This window comes from Argentina anserina, chromosome 4 (genome assembly GCF_933775445.1).
Source record: "Argentina anserina chromosome 4, drPotAnse1.1, whole genome shotgun sequence".
NCBI classification, from domain to species: Eukaryota; Viridiplantae; Streptophyta; class Magnoliopsida; order Rosales; family Rosaceae; genus Argentina; species Argentina anserina.
The window spans coordinates 19,060,659-19,081,570 of NC_065875.1; the positions used below are offsets into that span (position 1 = coordinate 19,060,659).

The following is a 20,912-nucleotide window of genomic DNA, read 5'->3' on the forward strand; positions in this document are numbered from 1 at the left end:
CCATTTCCACATAACCTACATGACTGGGCTACTGGATCTGGCATGGTCATTTTCGTTATACAGTGAGTTCAGATATTTGGATTGGTTGGTCTAAAGCACATCAGCAACACCAAAACACATAAATCTGCAGTGTTTAGCTTGAAGCTTATCGAATTATGATAAACACGAATGAGAAATTTAGCTGATGTCACAAATTTCACTACAATTCGTATTATATCTTGTAGTATATATGCGATCGATGAATCCCCTTCTTTTTTTTTTTTTACACAAATGACACAAAAATTTCTACCACGTCTGGGAGTATGTGGATGCTATGATGGTATGACCATAGTCAACCGTTAAATCTAGTTTCTGTAAATACAACCCTCACCATAGAACGTTCATCAAAATACCCAATTGTAATACTTTTTTTGGGGGGCTGAGAATTGTAATACTTTTTTGAAAATACCGAAACTTTTGCAAAACGACAGCGTTTCTGGGTGGATAAGGTGGCAAATAACAAAGGGGGCTTTAGTTCAGCAATACACACGGAATTTAAGAGTGAGAGACAGAGAAGGATAGAGAGAAGATGTCAGCGTCTCTTTCGTTTGTTGGGTCTTCACAACAGCTATGGATGCGTCCCAAGTTTGCAGGAGTGTCCTCCCCAAGGCCTCAATCCCAGTCTCTAGTTATTGAAGCCAAGGCCACTACCAAAAGAGAAGACAGGACCGCTCGCCATACTCGTATCAGAAAGAAGGTAACAACTTTATATCACCCTCCTTTCTTATCATATCCCAATTATAATTTGGTTGGTTTTACTTACAATGCATATTGGTTTGCTTAAGTTAGCTAATTGTTTGAACCCAGATGAGTTATTCTCTTTTAGATTACGAATGTTTGGAACTTTACCTTATCTGTTAGTAATGTGTGAAGCCCTCCATTTAGCTTACAAGAATAAAGAAATGGGTGTTCGATTACATGTGTAATGTCAACGTTTCAAGTTCATGAACTGGGTTAGTCTGTCTTGGATTTCTGTTAGAAGGATTTATAGTTTATAGAGAGTAAACATGTATTTACTGTTCAGTGATGCTGACGTGTTGTTCCTTTGAGGTCATGGCATTAGGTGGTCTTGAAATGTAGTGTGAAAAGCTTTGATTGGTTCTGTTTGTATTAAATTATGCTAGTGAATAAGTGGTTCGTCTTGAGGATATTTGTTTTCTTCTGCTTGTTTGCTTTTCGAGGCTTACAATGTCCAGTAATCTGTTTAAGGTATTTGATGTTACTGAGAGTTGCTCGTTCTGATGATGGATGTCTCAATTCTTGGTTTTCAGGTTGAAGGGACTACTGAAAGGCCAAGACTATGTGTCTTCCGCTCCAACAAGCATCTCTATGTCCAAGTGATTGATGATACCAAGATGCATACACTTGCTTCAGCTTCAACAATGCAGAAGCCCATCTCTGAGGACTTTGACTTCACTTCTGGTCCAACCATTGTAAGTTTGTACGGATAACAACTGAATGCGCTGTCAATACTGATGCTAGACGGTGTGGTTCAATTGTATGAGACTTCATTCAGATGTACATATCTTGGTGGCAATGTTCAAAATACATGTTTTCTGTTTGGATTTAAATGCGGTCAAGATACTTTTTGCAGCATTTCTTGTCTATGAAACCTTTTGCCCAATTAAAATTATTGCATAGATCTTTTACCGTATACTTTCATTATTAGAATGTTTAGTTACTTTAGTCCTGCTGTAAAATGTAAATAGACAAAATGAGGATGGTAAAAACAACATTTGGAGATTTGTTTTTTCTTTCAGCCTAGATTTTGTTTGGTTGGCTGTACATTACCTTCGGTTTGAATAAAGCTCTTGTCTTAACTTTAATCAAACTATAAGTTCTGATCACTTCAAGCTTTCTGGCACCAGGAAGTAGCAAAGAAAGTGGGAGAAGTCATTGCAAAGTCATGTTTGGAGAAAGGGATCACAAAGGTAGCCTTTGACCGAGGTGGCTACCCGTATCACGGACGTGTGGAAGCTCTTGCAAATGCAGCTAGGGAGAATGGCCTTCAATTCTGAAAACCTAGGTGGGAAATTGTTACTTTTCAAATTGTTGTACCATCTTGTTTCCTTTCATTTTTGTAAAATCTTGAGATGGAAGAATGTATCATTTGTAAACAGAGTTGTTGCTCATCCTAGTTAATTGAAGTTGAAAATTTGACGCAGGGAGGCTTTAAGTTTAGTCTAATAAAGCATTGAAGATATTATGCTTAGAATAGGGAATGCTACTGGTTGTTTCATCTTACTTTGCCGATTTTACAATTTAAAATTAGCAGCATCATTTGCTAAGAGATCAGAACAGTCTTGAGGGCCTTTTTAGTTTGTTAGGGCTACGGAGGTTTTGGAGCTGATAAGCAAGAACGGTCTTACATACAAATAGATAGAATTGATTTGTTCTTTGTTGTGGCTGCATTTGTAGTCAGATAGGGTTTTGTTAACTAATTGTTACTTGCCCCTTTTACAGCCCTTTCTGCGTGTTTAGGTAAATATATTGTTATAACTTGTAAAGTTGTCATGGTGAGTTAAATTTAGTGGGTGAAAATAAAGAGACTCGCACAAGTCTTAAGTCTTTCAAAGTAAGAATGACCATACATAGGAGAGGAAGAAGGGAGAAGGAATCAGACCGAATCAGAGACCAAACCAGACCCATAACCAAAGCAGAGAAAGCGTTGGACACGTGTAGTCTTACTTTCTAAAATTAAGTATGTTAGTTTTATATAAACTCTCCACCCTTGCTCCACAGCTAGCCTTGTGTACCTCCACAGTCCATACATTAAGAGACCCCAAAATTACAATTAGTTATACGTTAGTTGCTCATGTTACACAGAACAGGAAGAACATATATTTTCTGAGAAAATTTTCTGCTCCATTATTGTTGTGATAACGAAGTCGGTCTAAGATGGCGTCGCCACCGCCTCCAAAGACCACTCCGCCCATGAAGGCCACATCGAATGGATCTTTTCAGGGCGAGAATCCACTCGATTACGCTCTTCCCTTACTCATCCTCCAGATCATCTTGGTCGTGGTGTTCACCCGGTGTCTTGCATTTATTCTTAGACCTCTCCGGCAACCCCGAGTCATAGCCGAAGTTATCGTAAGCGCCCTCTCCTTTTCCATTCCTAAACGCTCAGATTTCACGTTCTCATGAATATCATTCTCACTTGTTGTTTACAATGATCGTCAACTCTAATACGCAATGCTACATTCACCAAATTTGTTCATTACGGCAATTTGTTCTAATTGGTTGAATCAATTTCTATCATTTGGTCAACAAATTTAATGATCACAGGGCGGAATTCTTCTCGGGCCTTCAGCATTGGGGAGGAACGAGGCCTTTCTGCATGCCATTTTCCCGCCAAAAGGCATGACGGTGCTTGAAACAGTGGCCAACATCGGCCTCTGCTTCTTCTTGTTCCTTGTCGGCCTCGAGCTCGACTTGAAGTCCATCCGCCGCACCGGAAAGAAGTCCCTCGGCATCGCCCTCTGCGGCATCACTCTCCCCTTCGTCCTAGGCATTGCCACCTCTGCCATTCTACGCGCAACCGTGTCGAAAGGCGTGAAACAAGGCCCCTTCCTCGTCTTCAACGGCGTCGCCCTCTCCATTACCGCCTTCCCCGTCCTCGCCCGCATCCTCGCTGAGCTCAAGCTCCTCACCACCGACGTTGGCCGCATCGCTATGTCAGCCGCCGCCGTCAACGACGTCGCTGCATGGATCCTCCTCGCCCTCGCCATTGCCCTCACCGGCACCAACACCTCCCCTCTTGTTTCTGTGTGGGTCCTACTCTGCGGCGCTGGCTTCGTAGGGTTCGCCGTCGTCGCCGTCCGTCCCGTACTCGCCATGATGGCGCGGAAGTCGCCCGACGGCGAGCCCGTCAAGGAGCTCTACATCTGCATCACTCTCTCCCTTGTCTTGGCCGCGGCGTTCGTGACGGACACGATAGGGATACACGCGCTGTTCGGCGCGTTCGTGGTCGGGATCATAATGCCGAAGGAGGGTCCGTTCGCCGGAGTGTTGATAGAGAAGCTTGAGGACCTGGTTTCCGGGCTATTCTTGCCGCTTTATTTTGTGTCCAGTGGACTCAAGACCAACGTGGCCACCATTAGCGGAGGCACGTCGTGGGGTTTGCTGGTGCTTGTGATATTCACGGCGTCTTTTGGGAAGATTGTGGGCACAGTGGCCTTGTCATTGCTGTTTAAGGTGCCCTTAAGGGAAGCCTTGGCGCTTGGGTTGCTTATGAATACCAAGGGTTTGGTGGAGCTCATCGTCCTCAACATTGGCAAAGATCGAAAGGTAATTTGTGCTCTTTGAAATTTGCACCTCTATAAATCGAAACTTGCAAAGCAATAAACTCTTGAGATTAAAGAATGAACCATGAATTTCACGAATCATGATGCCACATTTTGATAACTTTGAAATCATGAGCAACAGGTTTGTCAAACACACATTGAGTGTACCTGTATATTTGTTCATCACCTTTATCTCGTATTAGTTATGAAAATTCACTGGATTCAATTTTTTAAGTCATGAATTTCACTTAACTAGAACCAGATACATTCGTCGGAGCTAGTCATGCACACCATGTCTTTCATTGTATGAAGTTGATCAACATTAACACTGTACATTTTAATTACCTTGTCAAACTTGAGCTTTTTTTCTTTCTTCTTTTTCATTTTTTCAGAATGAATCTTCTTCCTTTTCAGTCAGTATGGATAATACTGTACGTAGAATTGTATGGCATATATGACTATTTGAGTATCACTTTGATGTTCATTAGCTCAATAAGAACTCATTCAACTATGTGATGTACCTATTTCACTAATTTCTGATATTTATTTGGTTTAATTTTGTGACATTGTTGATCTTCTTTCTTGTGACTATGGGTAGGTACTGAACGACCAGACCTTTGCCATCTTCGTTATGATGGCGTTGTTCACAACCTTCATTACTACCCCACTAGTGATGGCAGTGTACAAGCCGGCGCGAAAAGGAGCCCCTTACAAATTACGAACTGTCTTCCGCAAAAACCCCGACACTGAGCTTCGAATTTTGGCGTGCTTCCACACCACCCGTAACATCCCCACCATGATCAACCTCATTGAGTCGTCGCGCGGCACCCGCAAGCGCGGACGACTCACCGTCTATGCCATGCACCTCATGGAGCTCTCGGAACGGTCTTCCGCGATCTCCATGGTTCACAAAGCCCGCTACAATGGCCTCCCTTTTTGGAACAAGAAGAGTGATGATAGGGACCAAATGGTCATCGCTTTCGAGGCCTACGAGAAGCTCAGCACAGTCAAGATCCGGCCCGCCACCGCAATCTCTTCCTTAAACAACATGCACGAGGATATATGCGCCTGCGCGCACCAAAAAACCGCGGCAATGATTTTGTTGCCGTTTCACAAGCATCAGAGGCTGGACGGAAGCATGGAGTCTTTGGGACACTCATTTCAAGTGGTGAACGAGCGTGTGCTCCGACATGCACCGTGCTCGGTCGGGATCCTAGTCGACAGAGGACTCGGCGGCACCACGCAAGTCTCGGCCAGCGACGTTTCGTATACCGCGCTGGTGGCGTTCTTCGGAGGACGAGATGACCGGGAGGCACTGGCCTACGGTATGAGACTGGCTGAACATCCCGGAATTGCATTGACTGTTTTCAGATTTGTTGCTCGACAAGGGAAGACATTAAGATTTGGAGCTCAATTAGTTGGAATAACAGCTGAGAACAAGAAAATACTGAAAGAAGAAGACAATAGCCAGGAAAATGAAGAGGACGAGAAGTTCTTGGAGGAGTACAAGAAGTTGATAAGTAGTAATAAGGACACCGAAGAATCGATGTTGTACGAGGAGAAGGTGGTGGACAGCAAAGGCGAGATCGCCTTGGCGTTAAAGACACTGAGCAAGCACAACTTGTTTATAGTGGGGAGAATGCCGCCGACGGTACCATTGGTAGAGTCGAGTGACTGTGCGGAGCTTGGGCCAATCGGAAGCTTCTTAGCCTCGTCAGACTTCTCTTCCACAGCTTCGGTTGTGGTGATTCAACAATATGATGCTACAGCGTCGCAGCCGCTTGTCGTGGAGGAAGCTAACTACGAGTTGCCAGAATCGTCGTCGTCTATGGTTTGAGTGGGAGAGATTATGCACGGTTCATTTACAACAAATCGCTTTTAGAAATTTGGTGAAGATAGGTCAGGAATAAGAGCTTTAGCATTTTCAAAATAAGAGCTAGGAGATAATCCGTAGGAATAGAGGTTTAAGTATACTTCATTTCTCATCAAATTTGTATTAGTATTACGTACGCAAAGTCCCAATAAGAACTATCTAGGCATTAGTTCATTCAACCCAATCTCCCACGTAAACTAGGTATTAGTTCAGGGTTAATCTATTATACATCTCACATCTAACTGTTGATAATGAAGATATTATTTTTCTGACCTCACTCACAAAACAATATCGACTGTTAAATATAGAATGTATAACATATATTAATGTATACTAGAATTTTCCATTAGTTCATCCCGGCCAATCTATACAAGTAAACTATAGTACCACACGATCTACACTAGATTACTCAAGCGAGCCTTCCTAGTTTTACTTGGATTATATTACATCTTAGACACTTGAAAAAGTTGAAATACAATTATCAGAGTCAAAATAATCACAATTTTTCATCTTTATAAGATCAAAGTAATGTTACAAGGCTTTTTTGGGGGTCTAGAAATTAATCTCTGGAATCTTGTCAAAACGCATCTTCCACTGGTTACATAAGCTCTTGAGAAGTCGATGTAACTTTATTTTATTTTATTTTTACAATTTAACCATGTAAAAAAGTTATTTTATTAATAAAAGTAGGGGAGAAAAAAAAAATTAGAAGGTGTAGTAATATTCTGGAAGGGCCTGCGGATCACTAAAATCCCAAACGCGGTGAGATTTTACAAAGCAAACCAGAGAAACCCTAAGAGAGAGAGAGAGAGAAGAATGGCGGTGAATCCTCAGCTCTTACCTAACGGCATGCCCGTTCCTTTCGTCAACGAGATGTTCGTCTTGATCAGAGACGGCGTCGAGTTCGAAGTCGATAAGATTCCCGGGTAATCCCTCTCTCACATTCTTTTTTGGATTCAATTGCCTCTCTGATCATCACCATTCGTTTATGTTTAATCTCTTATGGTTTTAGACGAATAGGAATGAGTCAATTGTTCAATTACTAGTGTTTCTGTGAATTTGGTGTTGAAAATTTGAGACTTGGCCTTTGAATTGCAGAGCGGATGGAGGTAAGCTCAAAGCAAAGGGGACGATTTACTTGTCGAACATCCGCATGGTGTTTGTTTCCAAGCAGCCTGTTGGTGATTTCGTTGCTTTCGATATGCCCCTGGTATGCTTTTACTGCCTTCCCTATGCCCCATTGTGCTTTACAAGTTGTTAAGGTTGTTTTTGCAGCTGATGATTCTACTTGTAACACTATCTGTGATGTTGATTAGGCAATGTCTTTCGAGATGTGACTGTACGAAGTTGGCACTTCTTTTTATGTAGTGAGCTTTTTAGGTTTTGATTTTGGATGCTCGTAGCCACCGACCTGTCTGTATAGGATATGTATCTATATGCTAGACCGGAGCTTCCGAGTTTTTGTTTGACGGCAAAGAAGGCGTAGAGAAGGAGGCTTTCGCATTATTTTCTTCTATTAACATTCTCAGTAAAATTCCTGATATGCTCTTTTGACTTCATTTCAAGTGCCCTCTGTTTGGCAGCCTTACCTCTGAAGCAGCAGTGAATTTGATATCATGTTCCAGTTAATCAATTTACTTTGGCACAAACTTCTGCCGCACAAATTTGTTATAGATAAATCTAGCGCCAGCAATTAAGTACATAACCTATTATCAGGATAACTTTTAACTGTAAATTACCGAAGGAATTACTAACTGTTGATTTTGATGTCACATCACTTAAGCATATAAATAAGAGTTGCTTCTACATTGCGGGCATTTCATGTGAGACCATGTCTAAATATGTTCCTAGATGAATTTTTGTTCGCCAGACTCATCAAGATCTTGGGCTAGCTGGATTTACATCTAAATATATTCTTGACACCAGTACCCATGTTACTAACTGCATTCTGCTTCCTTGTTTATATGTATGTGGCTTAATGGCTATGTGCGTGCACACACACACATGTATGTTTTGTATATCATTTGGAAAAAAAAAAGACAAACGGGGTGAGTTTGTATTTTGATTTTGTTGCATTTGGTGTAGACAAGTCATGGATCCAAGGTTTGAACAAGCACTAATTATTCACTTATGTGCAATATTAATGAATCCGTGGGAATGTCTAGGGCTGTGATTAGCTTATTGGAGAGGTTCCAAATCTTTTAATTAATTTTGTAAATCTTGGTTTGCCAGTGTTCTACTTTTAGAACATATCAGCACAAAGGTTCGTGTGTTGTGTAATTGTCTTGAGATGCATGTTAGGCTAAGTAGTTATGTGGTGTGTTATGAATGGTTTGTTTGTTCGCAGATTGTAAAGATACTCAAATTAAGGCAGTCTAAGCACTTACGTTTCTAATTTATTGTGGTCTCTCGTAAGTATCCATGTCTTGCATCTCACTTATTTTTTCACGTGCAGCTTTATGTCCATGGAGAAAAATTTAATCAACCGATCTTTTTCTGCAACAATATAGCTGGTCAGGTGGAGCCTGTAAGTGTGCCGGACTACCGGTTATCCATTGACTTGTATTAAACCCTTTTTCAATTTTGAGGACCTTACCTTTATTTGTTCAATGACAAATTTCAGGTTGTTCCAGAAAATCAGCCCGCAGCTCTTTATTCGGTCCACTCATTCAAGATCTTGTTTAAAGATGGTGGCTGTGGAACTTTTGTTCCTTTATTTTTCAACTTGATCTCCTCAGTGAGGCGATATAATCAGCAATACCAGCAGGCCAATGCCCCACAGGCTCATGTGGATCCTTTACAAGCAGCGCAAACTCCAGTTGATGAGATGATGAGACATGCGTAAGTGACATATTGAAATACCTGTCTTTGCCATGTGAGCTGGCATTTAAGTGGCTAAAGACGAGAATAGTTGGCTAATATATGTTTGCTAATATTGCAGGTATGTTGATCCTAATGATCCAACGAGGATCTTCCTGCAGCAGCCTACTCCAGAGTCTCAGCTGAGGCGGCGTACATACCAGCCACAATCTGCCAATCACTAGATGTGAATTGAATAGAAAATAAAAGTATGTGTTTTTGGAAATACATACATGTGCATTTGGATTTATATATCAGAGATACTTGATAATGCTAAGAAGGTTTCTACTTGTATATTAAGTATTAACAGAGATATCCTGTTGAATGTCATGTTGATGTTGCCAACTACTGATGGATTTACATTGTGAGCAGATATCTGAAGTTTGAATTTCATTGCCTATTTATCATCTCCTCACAATTATTAGGTTGCATGTGGTACCAAAAGATTCTCGTTCCTCAACTCCAGCTTCTATTTAATAGTGGCAAAGCCTGGAGGGTTGGGAATTGTTTTCTCGGAGGATACAAAGGGACAAGATTTCCATTTGCTTTGTGGAATCTGGAAATGGATTACCAAGTGCAGAAAGTGACATAGTTTAGGATCTTGCGCGATGTAAACTATAATCTTTGGAATCAAAGATGTCAAACATGTTTTCAATTCAATGCTATCATACACACCAGGTATAACAAAACAAGGCTGCAAACCTTACATGGCATACAATACAGGGGCCAGTTTCTGCTTCTGAAATCTGAATTGTAAACTCCATAAAAAACTTCTTTTTCTTACAAAAAAGGCAATTTGCACACACCTAAAACCCAGAATTACAAAGCAGGAACTAGAAAGACGGACGCTGCGACCCTCTTTTGAGCCACAACTGATAAGCAGTCATGTGAAAGGAGTCATATCCCTTGGGAGTCTTGTGCCAAACAAAGTGCCTTCTCACTGCCAACAAGTTCCGGTACATCTTCAGGTAACTCTTCTTGGTTATAGCCAGCAACGTTTTCTTCAACGAAGCAGCCTCATTGTGGTTAATGATCACCGAAAACGTGGTCCAGTTCAACACATTAGCAAAAGGAAGCTCATAGTAATTCGACATTATAACAGGAACACAACCATAATGTATAGCATCACTGACCCTAGCAGTGTTCACCTCATAGCCCTTAACATGTAGACAATACTTGCTCCTCTTAAACCCTTCTTCATAAGGAAACCCCGGATTCTCCGAGTAGATATCCATACGAGAATCATTGCCCCATAAATCCACCAGCTGCTGCCTCACATTCGAGTTCTGAACCCGCCCGGCAAAGAACACAAGCTTGTCCCTGCACAACATACATTGTCACATTATCATAAAGTCATTGACAGAACTAAAACTCTCAAACCCCAATAGCGAAAATCGAACAACTACCTGGCTTTCGGGGGGTTCAGGGTCAGCTGAGGCGGCCGAGGCCAGACTTGAGGCATGGAGACATCTTTATGAGCGATAAAGAACCTCTGAAAGTAGCTAGACGAGCAAGTGAGCTGAATGGCATTGTTGCGCAGGACATCATGTTTCGACATGGCTTCTCTGCAAACAGAGTGACAGCAAGCATAGAAGTGATCCAAACCCATCGAGGCATTCCAGAAAGGAAACTCCTGGCCAATTTCATCAGTGTAATGAGCCACAAAATCGGCAATGGCATCCTCTGAATGGACTCTTGGATCATTTCGGAGAAGGTTGACCGAAAACGGCAGGAAATAGAGGCTGGCTTCATCAGGGTTGTGGGTAATGAGTGAGCTTTGGAGCAGAGACAGCTTGAACATGTGTTCACTGAAGTAGTTACCCAATTTGGGGTCAAAAGGGTCGGGGTGGGGATCGAAAATCTGAGAAAAGGAAGAGGAGTTAGTTGGGTAGACATAGATCTTGAAGGTTTGGATCATGTCTTTGAAGTCGGCGGAGAAGAGCTTGAAGTTGTGATAAGGGGTTGAATCAGAGAGTGAGGATTGAGGTGAGAGACCCAAGTTTGAGGAGTAATTGCTGTTTTGGAGGAGAGAGGTAGCGACCCATAAGAAGGATGAGGCAGCCAAGAACACGATTGAAACAAAGACCCATTGCTTCAGTTTGGGTCTTTTTTTAAGGTACAAGAACAAAGCCTTCATCTTGGTGGTTCTTCTTGGTCTGAGATCCAAGCTATGCATAAAGAGAAGTGGGGATAGTGAGAAAAAACAGGAGTGAGGATATGTCGATATGAGACCAAAGTTACAAAGCTGCCGTCTTGGTTTGGTTTTATTACTAAAAGCTACGACTTTTTGGTAACCGACGAAAACGACGACGTTCTGAGAGTCGTATATGTAGAAGGAACAAGAGAATGAAGATGATGACACAACCCCCATTTGAATTTGGAAGCAAAAGATTGAAGCTTTGTCAAGAATGGCAAGCTGGGTTAGGAGTGCACAGCTTTATTCTCATCCTGGCCTTCATCCCCATCAGGCTTTGAAGAAGAGGGTTGAGATTCAGCAGCAGGGTCAGTTTGTGAGGCTGCCTAATACTCGTTGTCATCTCCGGGGGAGAGTCTTCTGTAACTTCGATGATGAAGTTGGCAAGAAACAATCACAGCCGCAACCGACTGGGGTTCAGCTCTACTCTGAGATTGAGAGGTTTCGATTTTGTTTTGGTTGTTTTATTTCAAGGTCTTAGTTTGATTGTTACTTTTGTTAGTGTATAGAGTTCTGGTTATGAATTCAATCCTTGTCTTATTTCTTGCTTCAGGTTGCTTACTGAGACTGTGAGGCAATCACAGGGTGGTTGGAATGATTTGAGTAATTGGAGTCAAGTAGAGGTAGCATTTCATTTTCATTCAGCGTATATGGATCATCAGTTTCCATCACATGGGACCTTTTTCCTGTTTTTTTTGTAAAGATGGTGTCATTGTCTATGTCAGGGAGCATGGGTTCTGAAACCGAAAACCTTAAAGCCGACGGCAGTTGTGCATTTTATTGGTGGTATATTTGTTGGAGCTGCCCCTCAGCTCACCTACCGGTTCTTTCTTGAGCGACTAGCAGAGAAGTGAGATTCAGCTCTTGTAGATGCTGAGTTTTAGTAAATTAGTTGATTGGTTTACGACTTGTGTGATCTTATACTCTTATGTTTGTGAGTGCTTTACATCCCCAGTTGGTTTTACCTAAGCTGATTTCTTTTCAGTTCAGAAAGTGGTGGTGTCAATTTGGGACTATAAAGTTCAATATGCCTGTGCCACTGTCTAATATACTCATATATTTATTGATGCTGGTCAGTCTGCTATTGTTGATCTGAAAATTTTATGCTTCTTAGAGGAGTACTGATATATGAAACACTCATTTTAATCTTTGCTCTAGGGGAATTTTGGTGATTGCAACACCATATCCTAGTGGCTTTGATCACTTCTTCATTGCTGATCAAGTTCAATTCAAATTTGATCGAAGTTATCAGTTTCTTAAAGATACAGTGAGTTGTTATAGAAAATGTTCATAAGCTCTTCAGCCCTGTTTCAGCTTTATGCAATGTCTAAGATGCTTGATTGTACAGATTGAAGATCTTCCTATCTTTGGCCTTGGGCATTCTTTGGGATCTGTCATCCACCTCTTGATTGGTATAGCCTATTTTTTATTTTCTCCTGACAAACTACTTTTAAGGTTGCACGTGATTGGTAATTTAGATGTTCCTTATGTTGCACAAATGGTTTGCCAGGTTCAAGATATGCTGTTCAAAGAAATGGGAATGTGTTGATGGCATTCAACAACAAGGTATTTGCCTTCTGAAATCATTAGTGCACATCTCAGAACTCCTCAACAAGAATCTAACTGACAAAAAGGACGCAAAGATAAATGGATCTTAACAAGGGATATTTTGTATAACTTTTTCCATTACACCTTTTTAATACACACTGGTTCATCTGGCAATCTACAGGAGGCAAGCTCTGCTGTTCCTCTGTTCTCACCTGTTCTTGTTCCAGTCGCCCAACGCCTTGGACCCATTTTATCACAGATTGCGTCTTCACCAACATTTCGCCTAGGGGTAAGAGGACTATTTATTAATAGGTATACAAGGTTTGGAAATATGCTAAGTAAAGATTGATGTCATCTTATCCCCTCATTAAGTGATAGTATCATTTGTATGTATGCATTGTTTGTAGATAACATGAAGTTCCAGATAAAGGATCTGTGTATCTAACATGTATTCCAAGACCCTACGTATCTGCTTATCTCTGTCTCCATTTCATGGTGAAATTCTCTTGTGGGCATAGCTAATCATTTCCTATGTGTATTTGTGGATAGTTGTTAGTAATCCATTTCAGAACGAGTTTATCAAAAATAATGAGTCAGCATAAATAGCAAGAGATATATTAGTATGCTTGTAATCCAATTCACCAATTACACTGCAGAAGCATATACTGTGAATCTGCAAGTCGGATAAATCTGTTCTGGCCGCTTAAATTTTAATATGTTAGTAAATCATTACCATCCATAGAGGTGCTATGTGTTCTCAATTACCTTTTCCTTACAATCGCATAATTGTTGAGTGGCATGAAAACAGAACTCTCATCGATTCTTATTAAATGCTTGCAGGCTGAAATGACTCTCAGAAATTTTGAAAACCTTAGCCCTCCCATCTTGAAGCAAGTTCTACCTTTAGTGGAGCAGCTTCCACCTTTGTATATGGAATTAGTCAATGGAAGAGAAGATTTTGTTCCAAAACCTGAAGAGACTCGGCGACTTGTAAGCAAACCTTTATCTATTAACAGAATAAGCATTCGTCGATAGCATAGTGATTAACCAATTGGTCGCCGGCGGTTTGGCTTGGATTTAAGAATGTATCTAACGAGCCTAATATTACTTGCCCTTTTATGATCCACACTGCTTCTGTAAGAATCTGAATATAGCTCTTTAGAAGCCCAAAAGTAACCTGTTACCAAGTCTGTTAGGGAGGCAATTTTACTCCAATAGAAATGTTTGAGCTAATAAAGAGAGGCCATTCACACGCAACATAACAGTGATTTATTTCTCACATGGATATGACCATTAGGAGATTCTAGTAAATCTACTTCACGGTGACCTTTGTTATGAGCTAAATACTTGATATTACATTTTCATAATGTGAGGAGTTGATTGACTGCAAAGTGCATAGGATGATGGTGCAGCAACCTTCTGGGATAGATATTTTTTTTTCACTTGTGTTTAACTTCAGGCAGTTTTAGAAACGTCACTATCTATGTTATCTTTTCATTTACGTGGAAGGGAGCAACTTTTTGCTGAAATTTCCGTCTTAGTCTAGTGGCAAGCTGGTCTTGACATTTAAACGACATGAGTGGCCATTTGTTCATTGTTGTACTTTATGTTACAAAGCTGTTCTCTTTTTGTGTGGAAACAGTGACTTAATCAGCTTCAATTTCTTTTGGTTTCCCACTTATGATATCCATTTATCAATGCTTTCTCCAGATAAAATCATACTACAGTATTTCCAGGAATCTTCTAGTGAGGTTCAAGGATGATACAATTGATGAGACTTCAATATTAGCACAGGTGCTGAGTTCAGATTCAGCCATCTGTTCGATGCTAGACATGTCAACTCGCCTGTTGCCTGGAGATCACGCGCTTCCTTTGCAACAGGTGATCCTTGTACCAACTATTTTGTTGAAATAGATATCAATGACTTTTTAGTGTCTTCAGTTCAAAGGCATGTCTGTAATCTGTAATTGCATGTTGCAGTTGGATCCATAAGAGTCAGCAGTTTAGATGATATTTATATCTTGCAGGCTATACCAGATGTGCCTCCAGCAATGGCAGATGCAGTAAATCGCGGGAGTGAGATGTTGGCCAATCTCAGCGTGGGAACACCATGGGAGTCTGTTGCTAAAGAAGTAGGCAACTCATTAGGCGTAGACTCAACAAAGATCCTTCGTGCAGAAGTGTCGAAAGACCTGGACCTTCTTGTGGATGTTGTCGCATCTTGGATGGCTTCCAATACAGGTCCAAGGCTCTTGAAGCAATGATAAAGCCTAAAAGAATACCACATATGATAGGAAGTAAATTTTTTATCTCCCTTGAACAAGGTTTACAGGAATATGGTATTTTAAGGATAAAAAGAATTGCTTTTACTTCGGTTTTAGTTGTACTTAAACTCACTGTCATGTCAGGGATGTAAAAATCAAGCATGTTTATACCAGAGGTGGATCCAGGATCCGGAACCTCTCTAGGCTAATTGAAAGTGTGTAAATTTTTTATTTATTTTACAATTTCCTAGTACATACGTAGGACTTATCAAAGAAAATCTATGTTAAGTAACACGAATGTTAATAGAAAGTGAATAATTGGCCCACCAATGAAAGAAAATAGTTTAATCAAAGAAGGAAAATGGGAAGGAAAAACTTGCATCTATGTGATAAAGGTTAACCAAAAGAAGGAAAGTCTTCTCTAGGTGTAAAATCTATATTGCATAGCACAAGGCATGAACATGCTGTCTTTTCATTTATATTATCACCACTATCACTTATTTTGTTTGCCACAATCCGAACCACATAAATGTGAAACCATATGACAACTGATTTGCCAGATATATACATCAATGGGCAGAAAAAGCACAATCTATCCGACTTAATGAATTAGCAAAAAAGTTGACACATTGAGTAGGTCAAGGTCCGGTCTCCTGTCTGGTATCTCTAATCCTCATGATACAGATACAGGCCGAGGCCAAATCGGGCACATGCCCTGCAGAAAGCTATTTCCTCTGCTGCAGCAACTGGATCAACAATGTTGCCGTCGCTGGGTGTTACTGTTCCAGTTGACTCACGGTGTGCCTGTATAGTATAATGAACATACAAGAGTTAGAACCTGACTATCATAGGAGACACTAAGAGTTTGTGGATCATGATTATGACAAGATTGCATTGCTGTGAAAGCACATGTAACATTGTCAGTACCACTATTATCAAGAACAGAGTATCAAAGATGTAATTACTCAGTTCCCTCTTTACCATCATTCTTATACAGGATATAAAGAGATGCTTCTACCTCAAATATTTAGTTTCATTTGGTTAACATTAGTTTGTTGTCTGCTGTAAAAGGCTTGTGCCCCTTCCAACATACAATGTGACCATTTAGTTAGTTGGCTACTTAGGCGGCATGTTAAAGTTCAAAGATCTTCAATCCTCACTACCACCAGATTTTCTTTCCAACTTGTATAGTATAAGAAATATCAAATCTTAAGCAGATAGTTCATAACATTAAAACATTCATAGTACTAGAGAACCAACAGAACACTGTTCCCAACTTGACAGGGCATATAGACATAGACGAGCACATCATCCCAAGTCCCAACTATATAAATGTGACCAGCTTAAGCTCCAAAGTGAATTTGGTTTCCTTTTACTTCAAAAATTTTTTCTTATGTATTTTTCCAGACCAAGGCCCCTTGTATTGACAGTTCTAACACACCACCTTTGCTCAACCTACAATTTTAGTTGAAGGCCAAAACTAAAATCTCATGTGAGTACAATAACTACACAATATGTCACACCAGATGCCCAATTGTTTAATTGGCCAGCATATTTCAGTCTAACTAATCACAGTGAGCTTTTTACTTAAATGAGACTGATAGCGATGGACCCTGAGTCCTTGACCATACAGTGACTGGCAGAGAGAACTAACTAATGACAGCAAATAAAATATCTCTTAATCTCCAGTTAGGATATTTAATATTTCAAAAGAAATGTAAGCTAGAACATGAGAGGAAAGAAGGATCCTACAGTTAGAGGTATGGCATCTATTGAAAAGCTATTATTACTTGAACTCATGACATGCTGTGATTTAGAAAGAAAGTACACTAAAGGATAGTAGCCACACCTCTCCATCAGATCCTCGTACAGTGACACGGTAAACCACAGTCACACTTCCATTGTCAGAAAATATTACATCACGAATTTCTCCACACCATCCTGCCAAGAAGAGTGTTAAGAAGTAGAGGATGTGGAAATATCCAAGAGTGATATAAATAAATGGCAGTTCTGAAACAAAACATTACTGCCTACTAGGAAATTTACAGGGTTGGTCAAGTCATAATGCCCTTTCAGGATTTTGCAAATTGAAAACGAGTTCTGATTTCTAAATGAGTACAATAACTACACAATGGCTCACCTAGAGGGACCAGGCATTGGGACATACATGTGAGTGTAACTGGTTGGTGGTTGCAGACATTTAACATGTGTATTTTGAAAGGAAAGCAAACATGTGGATGCTAAGATGACACCATACACAGAGTAATCATACAAAAGTCAAATCATATCATCCTCAAGGTAACAACAGATCAGAATTACAGATCAAGCAAAATAAAACTAAGCCAAAACATGCAAAACCTGCAACCAGCATTGTCTAGTTGCAGAAACATGAAACAAGTACAATCAAAACTTACAAAGACCAGATTGCAGACATCTAAAAACAGCTATTGATGCACATGTTAATGAAAAAAGCTTTGTCTATGATGCCATTTTAAACTACAAAATCTAACAACAGCAATCAAACAAGTTCATGATCATGTGCTTATGAAATTTCCAAAACAGCAACCGAATCAAAATGAGAAGTTACACACCAGGAGCGTAGAAACTCAGCATCCGATTAGCATGGTACCTACAAAACCCCATAATCCACACAACATCAACCGAAAATCGTAACTAACAAACCCGAAAACCAAACCTCTAAAACAGAAAAAGAAGCTCACCAAGGAATAGAAGTGGACTGATTTCCAGGAGGTATAGTACTGATAATGTTATCAGGAATCCTCTTATTCAGGTCCCTGAAAATCTCAACCAGAGGCCTAGTGATACACGACGAGTTCGTAAACGACTTGTTTAAGGGCACCACATAATTCGAGTTGGGCACCCCTCCACCACCTCCCTGCTTCATCCCACCATCGCTGCTCCTACACACAACAAACCCACCTCGCTTCCTCCTCCAAATCCCACATCCGGCTACTTTTCCGACCTCGATCCTCCGGTCACCGGCAAAAAGATCCGATTTTGACAACAGGGTACTGATGCTGGTCACACTCTGAAGAGCCATTGGGTCAAAGCTTCCGCCTTTGGCGAGTTTTCCGATGAAAAACTCAGGCGGAGACCAACAGGGTCGTTTTGGGTAGATGAAGAAATTGATGGATGACGAAAATGGGGAGAGACGTGTGAGCAAAGCTGAGAGCTTTTATGGGGTTTTGGGTTTGGTTAAAGGAGTAAGTTTGAGTATTATACTACTAGGTCGTACTGACCGGAGTAGTTGTTGTCGTCAGAGACCCGACCCGGATGGGAGATGATCCGAATGTGTGTGAGATCACTCACTCACCTACCTCCTCCTAATTATTCTGTCTGATGTCCTCTTCTGGGAGCCAGTCATACCAACCCACCATGTCCTTTGCGCACCACCAACCACGGTTAACCGGTGCACATTTTCTCACCCGATAATTGTATTTATTTCCAATTGTCCAAGAATTTAAGAGGGACGTTTATGATTTTCCAAATTCTCAAATTGAAAGAGCAAGAAAATTAGATGAAAAATGGAAAGCAAAACGTAATCAGAACTCCCCATTAAATCTGACTTACGAACGAGTGGGGCGACTAGTTCATGTGAGTGACAGGCTTAGCTCGTGTGTATCCAAGCGTTTAATGTAGTATTAATAAAATATTATGTGTCGGACTATGTTACTATTTAGTAATGCAATAATCTCAATCGTTTCAAATTCATCCTAGTTAAATCTGACTCACAAATGACGGGTTCATGAGAATTATGCACCGCAATCGTTACTCAACTGATGATAAAATATTATGCTCTATTAATATCTAGTAGTGTAGTAATCTCAACCGTAGTAAATAGAATACAATTGAATCTCACTCATAAATGACTAACTCATGTGAAGTACCAACTTATTTGTTGTGTATTTTCAACTGTTAATGTAGTAATATTAAAATATTATGTGTTCAGCTTCGTTGCTATTAGGTAATGCAGATGTGCAGTAGTCTCAACCGTTATAAATAAAATATAATTAAATATTACTCACGAATGACGTACTCGTTCATGTGAATTATGGACTTACTTGCTATGTATTCGTAATTCATAAGAAAATCAAATTTTATACTCTTTTATTGTTTGGTAGTGCAGTAGTCTCAACCGTTATAAATATAATACAGTTAAATCTAACTCATGAATGACTAGTACATGTGAATTACCGACTAACTTGATGTGCATTATTAACCGTTAATTTATTAATATTAAAATATTATGTGCACGTTTGATTCGCGAGATTAACCCACACTACCTTAATTAAGAACCCAAAAGGATTTTGACTAGTGTTTGTTCCAACCCAGCACTAGCTTAAATGACACTACCTAATACCCGGACATCAATTTAACCTCGTTAACTCGCCTAAGCCTGGGTAGAGCAAAAGTTGTACCTTAACTAAGAAGATGAGAGCTACCAATCTCTGAATAAACAAAAGTCAATCTTCTTCCTCTTTATCAATTCATCAGATTTATTCCTTTCTCTCTCAAGGTTCTTAGCACCTATTTTCTTCTTTGCTTCTCCGCTTATTCTCTGTTACAATCTGGATTTTTGAAAAATTAATATCATTGTTCCTGCTCTTGGTTGGAGAATGTTGATGTTTGGAGAAGAACTCTTCAGCAACAAATTGGGATAGATGAAGATTTCACTCAACATCTCCTACAGATTTTTGGATCAATTGGGTTTTGGGGGTTTTGTGATTTGAGGTTTTGGGTTATAAGGTTTTCTTCTATTTTCTTCTGTAATCTTTGTGGTACTGCTTTTTCAAGTCTAATAAAACTTTTTGGTAGTGCAAAATTTAGTTGGATTGATGAAAATATACTGGATTTGGTCAATATGGGTTCTGGGGTTATATCAATCATCATTTTGGATTGAATGTTGATGTTTTGTGATTATGTGAAGATAATTGGTTGTTGGTTGTGGTGAAGTCCTCCCTTATGCAGTACTGTCTCACCAAACATGGTTCAAACTAGCACTATATAAGGAGGGATGGCGACCGGCGACATTGCCCTAATTTTGGATTTGGCTAGATGGGTTCCATTATGGGCCTTAGACAAGCTAGCATTTTCCAATGATGGGGCATCCTAGGACGAAGATGGGAAGGCCCAAGATAAATATGTTTGGGCTTGGTTTTCTGCTTTGGAGTGGAGAAATTGGGCTGCAGGATGTCAACTCGTTTGCGAAATCGGCAGAGTATGAGTGCGGTCCCTCTGCCGACCAGACATAATTTGAATCGCGTCGTAGTCATACAATGGTGTGATTGTTAAAATTTATTCAGGTCTTATGCATCATTTGTATGTTGTTAATTTTGTGCTTCATGACCATGAAAATGTGGGTGAATCTGGGCTTTGTTGGCTAGTTTTACCTAGGAATAACTAGTTGTTGGCTAGTTTTATTAAAGATAGTTAATTTATTTGAGTCAGAAGAAGTACCTCTTTTTGTCGACCTTCAGATGTGCTATTTTAGTTCTAGCTACTAAAATACAAATGAGTTGACGTTTTATGATTCATGAATAAACTTACAACGTATTCTCAACCATTTATGTAGTAGTAATATTACATGTTTGGTTTTGTGACTATTTGGTAGTATATGTAGCGACCCTAAGTTCTGAACAGTAAAATTTCAAAATTTAGAATGCTAACACTTTGCAATAATCTCAATGTAATTGAAATTACAATACAGCTGTTGAATATCGATTATGATTTAAATAACAACTCAGTTACAACTTGAATCCAAACACACTGTTTACATTGAAGTATATAATTACAGTTGTATGATTCACTCGAGCCTCACCAAAACTAAA

General features: G+C 40.0%; 6 protein-coding genes across 7 annotated transcripts; 4 read left to right on the top strand and 2 right to left on the bottom strand.

The window, feature by feature from the left end:
* Positions 1 to 538: 538 nt before the first annotated feature.
* Positions 539 to 2,200, top strand: LOC126791641 (50S ribosomal protein L18, chloroplastic-like). Its single transcript, XM_050518116.1, has 3 exons — positions 539 to 736; positions 1,311 to 1,472; positions 1,908 to 2,200. Exons 1-3 carry the CDS (start codon positions 569 to 571, stop codon positions 2,055 to 2,057), a joined length of 480 nt encoding a protein of 159 aa, XP_050374073.1. The 5' UTR covers positions 539 to 568; the 3' UTR covers positions 2,058 to 2,200.
* A 737-nt stretch (positions 2,201 to 2,937) lies between these two features.
* LOC126792328 (cation/H(+) antiporter 19) lies at positions 2,938 to 6,162 on the top strand. The gene is made up of 3 exons (XM_050518780.1): positions 2,938 to 3,132; positions 3,328 to 4,329; positions 4,924 to 6,162. Exons 1-3 carry the CDS (start codon positions 2,938 to 2,940, stop codon positions 6,160 to 6,162), a joined length of 2,436 nt encoding a protein of 811 aa, XP_050374737.1.
* A 780-nt stretch (positions 6,163 to 6,942) lies between these two features.
* Positions 6,943 to 9,459, top strand: LOC126790512 (uncharacterized). 2 transcript variants are annotated; one of them, XM_050516771.1, is made up of 5 exons: positions 6,946 to 7,124; positions 7,297 to 7,408; positions 8,654 to 8,725; positions 8,822 to 9,039; positions 9,140 to 9,459. In XM_050516771.1, exons 1-5 carry the CDS (start codon positions 7,015 to 7,017, stop codon positions 9,240 to 9,242), a joined length of 615 nt encoding a protein of 204 aa, XP_050372728.1. In that variant the 5' UTR covers positions 6,946 to 7,014; the 3' UTR covers positions 9,243 to 9,459. The 2 variants fall into 2 exon arrangements, with proteins under 2 accessions (XP_050372729.1, XP_050372728.1); XM_050516772.1 differs by lacking the exon at positions 8,654 to 8,725 and having other exon boundaries at positions 6,943 to 7,124.
* A 173-nt stretch (positions 9,460 to 9,632) lies between these two features.
* On the bottom strand, positions 9,633 to 11,295 carry LOC126790510 (probable glycosyltransferase At5g03795). Its single transcript, XM_050516769.1, has 2 exons — positions 10,464 to 11,295; positions 9,633 to 10,377 (listed from the first exon to the last, which is right to left on the bottom strand). The coding sequence occupies exons 1-2, from the start codon at positions 11,231 to 11,233 to the stop codon at positions 9,891 to 9,893; spliced, it is 1,257 nt and encodes a 418-aa protein (XP_050372726.1). The 5' UTR covers positions 11,234 to 11,295; the 3' UTR covers positions 9,633 to 9,890.
* An 81-nt stretch (positions 11,296 to 11,376) lies between these two features.
* On the top strand, positions 11,377 to 15,299 carry LOC126790511 (uncharacterized). Its single transcript, XM_050516770.1, has 10 exons — positions 11,377 to 11,692; positions 11,805 to 11,874; positions 11,977 to 12,101; positions 12,410 to 12,518; positions 12,600 to 12,663; positions 12,762 to 12,817; positions 12,981 to 13,088; positions 13,640 to 13,789; positions 14,510 to 14,680; positions 14,827 to 15,299. Exons 1-10 carry the CDS (start codon positions 11,466 to 11,468, stop codon positions 15,061 to 15,063), a joined length of 1,317 nt encoding a protein of 438 aa, XP_050372727.1. The 5' UTR covers positions 11,377 to 11,465; the 3' UTR covers positions 15,064 to 15,299.
* A 215-nt stretch (positions 15,300 to 15,514) lies between these two features.
* On the bottom strand, positions 15,515 to 18,396 carry LOC126790632 (DNA repair RAD52-like protein 2, chloroplastic). The gene is made up of 4 exons (XM_050516953.1): positions 17,784 to 18,396; positions 17,655 to 17,692; positions 16,913 to 17,004; positions 15,515 to 15,867 (listed from the first exon to the last, which is right to left on the bottom strand). Exons 1-4 carry the CDS (start codon positions 18,122 to 18,124, stop codon positions 15,730 to 15,732), a joined length of 609 nt encoding a protein of 202 aa, XP_050372910.1. The 5' UTR covers positions 18,125 to 18,396; the 3' UTR covers positions 15,515 to 15,729.
* Between the last annotated feature and the right edge of the window lie 2,516 nt (positions 18,397 to 20,912).

Excerpts from the sequence above, each read along its gene's own strand:
- LOC126791641 (XM_050518116.1), top strand. The coding sequence starts at position 569 with ATGTCAGCGTCTCTTTCGTTTGTTGGGTCTTCACAACAGCTATGGATG. Across the intron at positions 737-1,310 it reads ATACTCGTATCAGAAAGAAG|GTTGAAGGGACTACTGAAAG; the intron begins GTAACAACTTTA and ends CTTGGTTTTCAG. Across the intron at positions 1,473-1,907 it reads TCACTTCTGGTCCAACCATT|GAAGTAGCAAAGAAAGTGGG; the intron begins GTAAGTTTGTAC and ends TTCTGGCACCAG.
- LOC126790632 (XM_050516953.1), bottom strand. The coding sequence starts at position 18,124 with ATGGCTCTTCAGAGTGTGACCAGCATCAGTACCCTGTTGTCAAAATCG. Across the intron at positions 17,693-17,783 it reads CAGTCCACTTCTATTCCTTG|GTACCATGCTAATCGGATGC; the intron begins GTGAGCTTCTTT and ends GGGGTTTTGTAG. Across the intron at positions 15,868-16,912 it reads TACGAGGATCTGATGGAGAG|GCACACCGTGAGTCAACTGG; the intron begins GTGTGGCTACTA and ends TATACTATACAG.
- LOC126790511 (XM_050516770.1), top strand. The coding sequence starts at position 11,466 with ATGGCAAGCTGGGTTAGGAGTGCACAGCTTTATTCTCATCCTGGCCTT. Across the intron at positions 12,102-12,409 it reads CTTGAGCGACTAGCAGAGAA|GGGAATTTTGGTGATTGCAA; the intron begins GTGAGATTCAGC and ends TCTTTGCTCTAG. Across the intron at positions 12,818-12,980 it reads TGATGGCATTCAACAACAAG|GAGGCAAGCTCTGCTGTTCC; the intron begins GTATTTGCCTTC and ends GGCAATCTACAG.
- LOC126790510 (XM_050516769.1), bottom strand. The coding sequence starts at position 11,233 with ATGCATAGCTTGGATCTCAGACCAAGAAGAACCACCAAGATGAAGGCT. Across the intron at positions 10,378-10,463 it reads CTGAACCCCCCGAAAGCCAG|GGACAAGCTTGTGTTCTTTG; the intron begins GTAGTTGTTCGA and ends TATGTTGTGCAG.
- LOC126790512 (XM_050516771.1), top strand. The coding sequence starts at position 7,015 with ATGGCGGTGAATCCTCAGCTCTTACCTAACGGCATGCCCGTTCCTTTC. Across the intron at positions 7,125-7,296 it reads GAAGTCGATAAGATTCCCGG|AGCGGATGGAGGTAAGCTCA; the intron begins GTAATCCCTCTC and ends TTTGAATTGCAG. Across the intron at positions 8,726-8,821 it reads TAGCTGGTCAGGTGGAGCCT|GTTGTTCCAGAAAATCAGCC; the intron begins GTAAGTGTGCCG and ends GACAAATTTCAG.
- LOC126792328 (XM_050518780.1), top strand. The coding sequence starts at position 2,938 with ATGGCGTCGCCACCGCCTCCAAAGACCACTCCGCCCATGAAGGCCACA. Across the intron at positions 3,133-3,327 it reads GAGTCATAGCCGAAGTTATC|GGCGGAATTCTTCTCGGGCC; the intron begins GTAAGCGCCCTC and ends TAATGATCACAG. Across the intron at positions 4,330-4,923 it reads ACATTGGCAAAGATCGAAAG|GTACTGAACGACCAGACCTT; the intron begins GTAATTTGTGCT and ends GACTATGGGTAG.